Source organism: Idiotropiscis lumnitzeri, chromosome 19, assembly GCF_059441095.1.
Source record: "Idiotropiscis lumnitzeri isolate Australia: NSW breed Sydney's pygmy pipehorse chromosome 19, RoL_Ilum_1.0, whole genome shotgun sequence".
NCBI lineage: Eukaryota > Metazoa > Chordata > Actinopteri > Syngnathiformes > Syngnathidae > Idiotropiscis > Idiotropiscis lumnitzeri.
Window position 1 is genome coordinate 4,786,943 of NC_142409.1, and position 11,274 is coordinate 4,798,216.

Here is an 11,274-nt window from a genome sequence, read left to right on the forward strand (position 1 = left end):
TCAGATTTCAGACTCGATGTGGCGCCTTGTCAAGTCAGACACTGGCAGCAGTCAGTCACTGTCGCCAAACCGGAAACTGTGTAATTCATTTCAAAATAAAACACACTTTGCTGCAACGGAACTGTTTTTCTTTCTGCGAAAGCAAAGTTTGACTGGCAAAACGCATGCATTATGTATTTTCTTGTTTTCGACATGTTAAATATATGATGTACAGTTTGAATCTGTTTTGAGTTTGATACATTTCTTATGTAAATGTGCTGCCGTTCGTTTCTTCATGCACAATTTTAATATATATATATATATATCATAGCAAGTAAGAGGTAAATACCTCTTATTTGCTGTGATTATCCTTTTCAAGAAAACCTTATGTTGTCATTAATCTCACTAAATTGTATTTATTTTAGTAAGGATTCTTTGTGTGGATTCAATCACAAACGTTTTTTTTTTCTTACTCGTTGGGACAGAGTACAGTTATTAGATAGTAATGAAGAGTATATTAAAAAAGAATCTCTCACAAAATGTAATCATTTAAAGGGTATTTAATGAGCATTAAGGCACACCGGACACCACACACTGATGACATTTAATCACATATTATTAAGACAGTGCAGTATTTTGCATGGCTTGTCAGTGCAGGATAGTCGTGATTTTAAGGAGGTACCCAGTTTCTGAAGAGGACACTTTAAAGTACTTGTTTACATCATTATGTTCAAACCATGCATTTAAAGCAAACAGTGGATCGAAAATCCTCTCAGATACATTTTAGATATCTATCAAACATATAAATCAGATTTGGAAGGGACGTTAGCTTATACAACATGTGTTTACAAGTGTCTCTAATATAATTAGAGCACACTTCAATATGCTACTCACCCAGCACAAGATGAGTTTTCCATCAACTGTACCTGTTTTTCCATCAGCTGCTACATTATGTCAAACGTAGAGAGACATTCAGTTTCCAATCAGCAGGCAGAAAATCAGATTACAGAACAAAGCACACATGCTGATAAAATCTATAAAAGACTACGGATTTCTAAGAAATAATCTACATTGCACGGGCACAAGGACGAACACCCTGATTTAGAGTTTGTACACAAAAGTCCACTTTGGTGTAATGTATTGCATCTTGGTTCAGTTTGTCAAAGTCACACACATCTGGAAGGCTAGATTTGCAGAGGAAATCATTTTTAAAGGCACTGCATACATGAGTCATGATTTTGTTGTCATCCGGACATAGTTATGTTGCAGGATTCACTTTTAATTTGTTATAATGATTGTGTTAAAAAACTAGACAGTGATGGTCCAGAAACCCTCTGGAAAACTTTTGTGCATTTCGTGGCAAAACCTTTCAAAGTCTGCTTTTGGCGACAAACTTGTTGAACTAACACTTCATCAGACAATACTTGGTTTCCAGGTCAATAATTTTCATACAAAACCACTCTTGAACAACTCAGTGACAGTTTTGACATTCTGGATGGCATTTTTGACGGTTGACATTGCAGCGGCATCCTCCAGTGGTGTCGCCAGGACCCTTGAAAAGAAACAAAAAGAAATCCAATTCAATTTATTTTACCTTCCCTATAGGAATGGATACATAAAAATTGAAATGTGAACATCTCAAAGTCATCAAGTGTCTTGGAACATATCCGATTGAAACAACCCACCTTAGGCCCCCAACGTCGCCCCCTGGTGACCCAGCAGATTTCAGTGTGACAGACAGTGCAGCGCAGCCAATCACAGCCATCCCTCTTTTGCACGATGATGCCACACAGGGGACAGTGCATTGCCTCACCAGATTGCACAAGTGTCTGTTAGAGAAGAGCGAGATAAGAAATACAATATATCCCTCGGAATATACACACATCTCGACAATCTTGTACATTTAGCTCACTTGAAGTAGATCTGTTGTCCTACGTGCAGCAGAGTCGTTGACTGCACGTGCTGCAAGATCATCTTGGTATTGCTTACAGTTTTTTCCCTCATGAATAGCCTGAAAAAGCCAGTGATTTCTGTATCATTTACATTTTGAGTTTTTGTCCAGTGACTGTCACGTTCAAATGTTATTTTATTGTTCTTTTGCATCATGTGTCATACTCATTACCTTGCAAATGAGGCAGTTTTTCTTTGTGCATACGGGGCAGTCATAGACATTGACCGTGTCCTCATACACGCACCAGCCTGGGCAATCTGCGGTGGCACAGTGGTAGCTTCCTTCGCATCGGGACTCTGCCACAGACAGACTTCTCTGCAGCCAACGTTGGTACTCCTCGGGTGTAACCAACTTCCAAACGGATGGAAGAATAATGGTAAGAGAATAGGGGTGGTGGAGAACCTCCCATAATGTCTTGAGTTTTACTCACAGCTTTGATCTCCCTCTCCTGCAAGGAGCATGTGCAGGCATACGTGTCATCTCTGTAGGGACAGGACACTTCCGGCTCCTCACTCAGCATAATGACAGAGCGCAAGCAGTCTCTACAAAAAAACAAAAAAAAAAACAAAAACAAAAGAATCATTCAGCAAATCACACAATCAAAAAATTGAATGTGTTATTATCGCAATATAACACAAATCACTTCTTGTCACATCTCTTACTTGCAGAAGCAATGAAGGCATTCCCTGAGCATTGCACCCTCTCCTGGCTTAAGTTCTACATAGCAGATCCTGCAGTCCAAAGGCTCGGGGTTTGGGACCAAATCCTGGCCGTCAATCCTCACCAGTTGGGCAAAATTCTGCTGCCGTTCTTCTTCCCTTGCCTGGGACAAGAAAGATCGACATTGGTTGGCAACTTATCATGCATTCATGTGGATTTTGTATACAGCAGGGATGGGAAAGTAAAATCCTGGAGGGTGTGGAACCAATTTTTCCCTTCAGCGCATAGTGGGGAGGCGGGTGTTCACATGGGACCATCCCTGTTATACAGTTTGCTCATTAGTACCATTAATTTATTGACAGGAACTTGTTGCATTCACATAGCAGCTCTTTTCACGCTTGCAAAGAAGCTTGTGTATTATTCTATTTCTTTGACCTTTTGCCACATTTGAGCTTTCTAACTAAGATGCAAAATTAGCAAAGTCTTTTGGGGTAGGTCTAGCAGTTTTGCACAACGAGAGACTTAAATTTGCAAAATAGCTCCGGCTCAGGTAGATTCGATAAAGAGTGTTTGAAAACAGTTATCATATTGTTCCACAGACTACCAATTGGATTCAGATCTGAACTTTGACTTAGCAATTCTAACACCTGGATATGTTTAGTTTAGACCCATTCCGTCGTAGATTTTGCTTCATGTTTAGGATCATTGTCTTGTTTGAAGGCAAACCATCTCAGTCTCAGGTCTTTTGCAGACTCCTACAGGTTGGTTTTGGTCCTAAATGGCCCTATAGTAAGCTCCGTCCATCTTCCTATGAACTTTATCTTCCCTGTCCTAGCTGAAAATCAGGAAGGATGGGGGCAAACTGAAATAAAAACTCACGGACAAAGCATCGACGGAAGCGGGTTTTTGTAATATTTTCGCAAGGCACTGTATTTATTTATATATTGGCGCCTGTGTTTGCCTGACTGTGTGAACGTATGTTTGTAGTCCTGGTCCAGGTTATAAAGAAGAGGGTTGTTTTGAGTGCCTGCACCCCTCAGCTCCTCTCTTTTCTCCTTCTCCTTCAAGAAAAAAAGACAGACGACAAGAGAGTCAGCCTGAAGTATGTTGACTCGCCGCTTCGTGTTGATGCTGGAATTTTTTACCCCAAATACACGAGAGGAGGACTTGCGTTTTAATTTAGTACCTACAACGTTCGCCAAATTGTACTTTTTATTTTAAGGCCAAGTTCTACACGTTGGTATTTTATTCCCAGATAAGGAATGTTCTCATACCTGCTGGAACTGTCTGATTGCATCCTTCTCCTCCTGGAGCCATCTGAGTTCCAGCGAGTCTGGTTGGTACGCTCTCGGGACATCGTAGGTCTCAGGGCGGTTCGTGCTGCAGATCTCGCAGCCGGGCCGGGTCGGTTTGTTGATATAAGTACAAGAAGGGCACGGCCAACCCTGGAGGAATACAGGGACACTTTTATTTTTAGCTAGCAATTCACGGTATCTCTTTAAATATAGGCCACATTTGTTTGTCATCACTTAAACAAATAAAAATCGAAAAAAAAAACTCATGCTCAGGAAACAAAGTGTTATGGTTGATGTCAACCACAACACCACATTGACTCATGACACCACATTTTTTTTTTTGGGGGGGGGATCACTTTTTGTGAAAAGAAACAAAATGTCAAGCACAACAGGGACATAGGGGTCAATTCTTGCTTTTGTGACTCCTCAAACTCTAACAACAAATACAAGACTGAGAAAGGGCTTTTAATGGGAAAAAATATTTTTTGCAGGTATATGACCAAGAAATGCGATGTGAGTATTGCTGACTCAACTCATGACTCGAGTGTGGCTTTTTTTTAGATTCTATTTGCCATTCATGCCATCAACAGTCATCTATTCTCAGGATCACGACAAACGCTTTCTATGAACTGTGACATGTACTCAGTTTATACCAAACATACACATACTCTGATCGACAAAATCAGTTGAGAAAAGAGCATGATATGACTTGTTTCAAATGCACGAGCATTTGTAACATGTTCATACATTCCCCATCATTGACGTAATAGAACATGACATTTTGCATTAGAATCTAGCTTCTTAGCGTTCGGATCCAATTCTAAAAATTTGTGTCCATTGACCGAATCTTTCCAGTGTGTTACCTGAAGGAAAGATGTGTTCCTGTTTAATTGTTCATTTTGTTGAGGCAACTTCACATTGAACGCATTCACGTCTTGCACACTGGAATTCCTTTTCTGGGATCCTATGCAGACAAATATGGAGAATGTCAATACGCTCGATTTGTATGGTGTGACAGGGGCAAAATCCCAAGTGTCACTCACCAGCATCGCCGCTATTTAATCTAGGTGGTAAGGTGTTATAGAGTCTCTGTTCTTGAGGTGCGATACTTTCATGAGAAGAGGGAGGGAGCAAAGCATCACATGGAAGAGAACTGTGGAGAAGTACGCTCTCCTGGTCCTGCTGGAGGAGTTGGTGCGTCAAGTGAACGTGGCACGCTGACAAGAGGTACAAAAAAGCCGTGTCGCCATCCTGACGAACGCCGTATGAGGCCAGGGAGCGCTGGTTAGTGCACAAGCACTGGCCAATCACCCAGCGCTGCAGTAACGGGTGAAAGCCATATTCCAGGAACATCTAAGGTGTTAGATTTCAACCAATCACATGGAGAGAAAAAAATAAGATTAAAATCATAATAACAAGGGGGAAAAATGCAAGATGGCACACAAACCTGCCGTTTCAAAGCTGCAGTAGTGATTACAGGTGAAACTTTCATAGTGACGCAACATGATGAAGAAGAATCCTCGACCACAACGGTCAAACTGTTTTGAGAAAACAGGCAACATTAGAGAGACTCGACCACGCAGGTTAAAACTGACACTCAACGGCCGCAAAAGCTGCAATTTGTCTCTACACAAGACTTTTTTTTTCTGTGTCGCTGCTCTGTTTGAAAGTCTCATTATGGAGCTTTGGGGTTGAAGTCGCAGCTCATTTCTCTGAATTTTTCTGAGGTACCCTAAAGCGTGACAGAGACGTGTAAGTAGCAGTGTGAAAGGATCGTACAAAGCAGAAAGGTGGGATCAGTGGTGTCAAGTTGAACATCCGAGACTCACTTCCCCTCTACCATTGTGTTGAACGCAATGGTCGCGGTCTGACTAATTCATAGGTCACACCTTTGCGGGAAGCTAAGATGACAGAGGGCTAAAGATAACTCAAATGGCACTCTGGAGCGCTCAGACTTCTAGTGAAGTGGAACAAGCTCCATCAATAAAACATTAAGCTCACGCCTAAAAATAGTCACTACAGTATGATGATAAGGTCACAAGGTGGCAGCAATTGTTCAGGAAGTGGTGCACGCAAGAGATTCATGAAGAGACTTTGTGCCATTTCATTTATGGTATGCTACAACACATCGTGCCTACAAGTTGGCAGGTCAGCTATTTAGGAGTCCGGTCCAGAGAAAATACTAACTATTTCTGGGAACAAACAACCTACTTGATTTCAGTGTCTTCACATTGTCGAACAGAGGGTTGGATCTCCAGCACAGCCTTTTGACAGGAAAGCTTGGCAGCAAAAACGGAGGCCGCTTTCATGTCACCGGCTTCGATGGCTTTGGTCAACTCGATGCATGCGTCCTCTAACGATGTTTACACACACGCGCGCGCACACAGAAACACACAAGGCCCCACTTAGGGTGAATAGTCAGACAAATGTATGATGAGGCTGTTGCCATACCTCCAAAGAGTCAATGCATGAATGATTGAATGAATACATGATTAAGAAAGAGGTGATCAGTTATATTCTAGATCTACCTGGTGAACAAATTATGATATAAGATTTTAAATGTTCCATACACACCTAACTGCTGCAAAGATGAGGGGTCCTGAAGTTGGCGATACCCAGTGTCATAATTTTTAGTGGCTGCTGCTGAGTAATGAGGGGAAAAAAATGAATGAGAGTAATAATTTATGTCTCATTAAGACTTATGAAAGTGAAAATGCTCACACTAAACGTGATTGTAATTTGCAATGCAATTTGCGGATGTAAAAAGGAAAAAGCCACTGACCTCTGTGTGTTTCTCTCAGTGATGTCATCATTACAGTGGCCCACTGCTGAGCTTCCTGCTCACAGCGGAAGTTGAAGCTGATACTATCATGCGGAGGTGCTGTCAGACTCAGCTCGTGGCATTTTGGCGTTTTCACCTCATAGTTCAAAGATCTCAAATCATACTTGGCGATAGTCTGGAAGAAGAGAGAATAAAAACTATAAGAATATAACGATGCCAAATCCAAGATGGTGTCATATTGCAATCCTGAGCACAAAAGTGCGAGTTTCACTTTCTGTTCAAGAAAAGCTGCCACACCTTGTATTGTCCTCTTTTGGTAAACTGTTCATCCCTATGCTCTTACAGTCAGAGATCAAGAATTTAGCTCAAGAATCAATTCCAAATAGATAGCGTGTCACACAGCACATGAGCCAAAACAACATTTCTATACTCAAACTGAATTAGACGTAAAGCCTGCCTCTTTCTTGGAAGCTAAGTTAAATCAAGAGTTCACTGGTATGAATACTAAATAACGAGAAATTATAAAAAAGAAAACGTGGTTCTGATTTTAAACAATCGGTGCAGTCGTTTCAAATTCGGAAAACGGGCTTTGTTGACATGATTAAATGGCGCTCGGGTATATTTATGTCAACCTGCAGCACAAAGGGGATAAATCACGCCCTTTCATAGACATTTTTTAGAAGGCGAAGAATTTTTGTTACAAAAGTGCGTTTTTTGAAGCCAAATATCACAGCAAACACGTGCAGTGCACAAAACCCACTGTGATGCATGACAGCCAACTCACCGCGCAACGACCATTGCCGCTGCAATCTTGGAGCGACAGACGGAATTCCCCGGACTTCTCCCGGTCCATACTGAGCTGAAGAAGAACAGACTGCTCGCCTGCTCCCGGAAGACGCAACGGTCGAATACCAGAATGGCACAACGACACCCGAACGGACATGAGGACCGTTTGACAGATCGGTTCTGCTCGCGACGCTCCATAATCGAGCGACGAAGGAAGCGCGCGCTGTTCCTTCGCGACGCTGGCGGTCCACCCGCCCGAACTCAGTGACATACTGTCCAGGAACGCATTTAGAAAACAGGCACGAACAGGAGATTCGGTTTTGTTCCGCTTCAAGTGTTGTTGTTCGCAGTATGGGCGTTTTTGAAACGTTTGAAGCTCAGTAGTAGCGGTAGACGTTATCTGCCTCGTCACCGACAACACAGAAAGCAAGTGCGTAGGCTGTCAAATGTCAGTTCCTCCATTTCAAAATGGTCACTACCTTTGCTGCGTTTTGTTGCTCCTTCCAAAACACAAAATCGTTTTTTTTAACTCACGCTGAGGTGATTACAAACTATCAAATTATTTCTTCAGAAACGCCCGTTCAGACTCGTCCGTCATTTACTTCTGCCGAGTCTTCTTCGGCTTGTTTACAGGCGAGACAACACAAAATGGTCTACACTGCCGTCTATGGAAGTTGTGTGTAACTACGTCTTAACGTTCGTTTTATTTTGCGGGGAGGTGGAAAAATCTAGAATAAATAAATAAATTAAACTTGGTCTGTCGTCTTCAATTTTTAGTTTTTTGTGTGTTTTTTAAATGTAAAAATGATTGCATTGCCTTATGTCATATGCTTCCTCTTCGCGATACAATCACGCATACACGCCGTTGATATATGTGAAGCCACCGGCAGCCATCTTGCGTTGCCACTCGCTAAACACAGAAACCTTGAATACAGGGCTCGCCCCCCCCACACCCCTTGCGGTGTTCTCGAAAATGCCAGACAGTGTGTGATACACGGTTGTAACTACCAATAAAATCTGTGAAAAGCGCCACATGCACATTTAAGTAAGAATGCAATTAAGACAATCATAAAGTATTTTTGGTTAAATTAAATGAGGCACATGTGACAACAGCAGGATTTTTCTTTATTTTGATTACTATTTTTTCCACATGCACAACAAGGTGAGATTTTTATGCAAACTTGTATTCATATTTTTTGTGTTGCAATTCCCTTCTTCCAAGGCGTGACAGTGAAGTGGACGATCCCATCCCATCCACACCAGCAATGCTCCTGGGCTCAAGGGGACAGAGGAGAGCAGGCCAGCTGGGATGCCTCGGCCATCCATGGGAACGCATATGGGCTGTTTTCACTTTTGACACACATGTACTTTTTTTTAATATACTATTTTTTGCAGTGCAGTTTCTACAAACCTGCATGTATCCATCCAATCAACCCAGCACTGCAATGGTATCATTGTTTTGGAACGTAAACGACCAGCGTTAGTGTGCCTTTCAGAAAGGCCTCTTCCAGTGCAAACAAGTCTTTGTGAGAAAAATCCCTCATTTATATTCCTTTCAGGTGTAGAAAAGATAGTGGGAGTGTTTTTATATATTGGGGCCAAATCATTGAGATTCTGTGGAATGTTTGAAAGGACTGCATTGTATGCAGGGGATAGGTGACGTCTCCTCTGTTTAGAATATGCATGAAGGATTTTCCACACAAAGACTTAGGCCTTGTATACGTAGCCGGACTCTTAAAATCTAATATTTCAATCCGTCTGTGGAGGGAAAACATTTCCGTCCATGCTGCCAAGCTTGTTTAAAAAAAAACAACAGATCATCCACCAAAACGATTGAAACTTTTTTTTTCTCCTTTAAGACAAATCATGCAGGCTCTTCCTGCACAGGGCTTCACCTTACTTGCCATATGAAGCATATGGGCATTATGATTCTCACACACTACCGCCGCAATCAACCCCCACCAAATCAAGCCATTTACGCATTCACAAACAGCTCACACTCTGTCCAAGCAAAAACGACGAATGGAACTCGCGCCCTCAATGCACCAGCCAAATCCTGATCTTGTACAGTTCTTCATGTACAGGCTGCGTTGGAGATGGCAAATACAAAGTGTTTATATTTGTTTACATATAAAGTGCACATTATTTCAAGGTAAATTTTAATATTGTAATTGTTGTACAATATAAACACTATTAATTGCTTGCATTAAACTCAGAAGGCCTCTTTATTAGTTAAGTTTAACTTTTTCATTTTGTTGTGCATAGATCATGGTTATTTGTACATTTGCATGCTCAATGAGTTTTCAGAAACGGTTGTTTTTCATGAAAAAAAATCTCCAGGCACATGTGGATGACAGTGTAAACTATGGAAAAATATTTCCTGTTTGCAAAACAACCGGCGACGTGTAGACAAGGCCTTGCTTACTAGCAGAGACGGTTGATTGCATTTCTGCTGTGGAGATGCCCTCTATTTCTTAATGGCCCCAGTAAAGTTCATAGTAACACCATTTATCATTCACACATTTTTTAAGAGAGGACCAAAGTCCATCCAGTACTGTGGCATGATAATCAATTAAACCAAACAGATTTTTTTAATCAACAATTAACAATGACCAACCAGTCAAATAACTTCAGTTGCTTCCAACTTTCCTACAAATACATTAAACACAACACTCACATTTTTCATGATACATTTAAAAGACAACACCAAACAATGACAAGCCATAAACACACAGCTACTATGACTACAAAACAACAATCAAACACTGAATGTGATCTCTAACAGTTATTTACAAAGTAACGCTAGGCTGTGTAATGTTAACTCTTGGGAAACTGATGACGCTGAGCATAACTGTACACTAACATTTGCATTTGGAAATATTGTAGCAAATTATATATGTTATGGTTAATATAATAGTAATTGTATGAGTGTTCTACATGTTTGTTTCCCACTAAGTTGAATAATATAAGTCTACCAACAAAGGAATGACTAATGTCTGCTACAGATAAAGTGAGTCATCAGTCTTAGTACTGTTGAGGACTTTATAATGACACACTCCTGATATTAATCTGGGGGAAGGAAGGCCCAATAATGCAATCATACTGCGTAACACAAAGATGATACTGCGTATTGGAAATAAATTAAGTACAATTTTTAATTATGAAACAATGTTGGGAACATTACTGTTGTTTCTAGTAGTTTGTGCAAGATTTGTGTTCGTTTTATTCTCTAATACCTGAAGTTTAATTAGTCTTCGCTGTAGCTTTATTCTAATTGTGTATTGCATTGTGTATTATAATTGGATTATAATTCAACATATCAAAAACATAACACAGAGAGAGAGAAAGAGAGAGAAAAAGAAAGAGAAAACGAGAGAAATTTAAATTACGGTAGACGCAGACGAGGTTCAATAGCGAAGCTATGACCCACCACAAAGTTTGTCATAAAGGTCCGTCCAAATCTCTATAGAAATCTCCTTTATTTCCAAGATGTTGCGGTGATTAACTTCCACTGCTGAAATCATTTATTTGATTTCATTGTTTATTAAGAAACGTTTATGCAAATAATTCTAAATACATGTTTTCAGATGACATGCAGGACTTGAATCCACAAATTTTATCACTAGTAATTTATGCCTAATCCATAGCCGACCGGCTTATTAAAGGTGGTTCCTCATGTTAAGAATCATAAGTGGATACAAATACTTTCATTTGTTAAAAAGCTGAATGAACAAATTCCATAAAGTCAACCAAGTCTCCAATGACCACTTACTTGAAGCATTTTTTCCAGGTAAGAGGATGTTCCAAACATGGTAAACCAA

The 11,274-nt window shown here is 40.6% G+C and overlaps 1 protein-coding gene across 3 annotated transcripts; it reads right to left on the reverse strand.

Annotated features, from left to right (window-relative positions):
- Positions 1 to 523: 523 nt before the first annotated feature.
- shrprbck1r (sharpin and rbck1 related) lies at positions 524 to 8,111 on the reverse strand. Of its 3 annotated transcripts, none has more exons than XM_088283165.1 (14): positions 7,933 to 8,111; positions 6,668 to 6,842; positions 6,460 to 6,528; positions 6,097 to 6,238; positions 5,333 to 5,423; positions 4,929 to 5,238; positions 4,749 to 4,849; positions 3,865 to 4,035; positions 2,593 to 2,753; positions 2,361 to 2,472; positions 2,102 to 2,281; positions 1,892 to 1,990; positions 1,665 to 1,808; positions 524 to 1,531 (listed from the first exon to the last, which is right to left on the reverse strand). In XM_088283165.1, the coding sequence occupies exons 2-14, from the start codon at positions 6,696 to 6,698 to the stop codon at positions 1,451 to 1,453; spliced, it is 1,692 nt and encodes a 563-aa protein (XP_088139291.1). In that variant the 5' UTR covers positions 6,699 to 6,842; positions 7,933 to 8,111; the 3' UTR covers positions 524 to 1,450. The 3 variants fall into 3 exon arrangements, with proteins under 3 accessions (XP_088139291.1, XP_088139289.1, XP_088139288.1); XM_088283163.1 differs by having other exon boundaries at positions 6,460 to 6,525; positions 7,452 to 8,111; XM_088283162.1 differs by having other exon boundaries at positions 7,452 to 8,111.
- Positions 8,112 to 11,274: the final 3,163 nt, after the last annotated feature.

Coding starts and splice junctions, on each gene's coding strand:
- shrprbck1r (XM_088283162.1), bottom strand. CDS start 7,724: ATGTCACTGAGTTCGGGCGGGTGGACCGCCAGCGTCGCGAAGGAACAG. Junction 5,239..5,332: donor CTGCAGCTTTGAAACGGCAG/GTTTGTGTGCCA, acceptor CTAACACCTTAG/ATGTTCCTGGAATATGGCTT. Junction 1,809..1,891: donor GGACAACAGATCTACTTCAA/GTGAGCTAAATG, acceptor CTTCTCTAACAG/ACACTTGTGCAATCTGGTGA.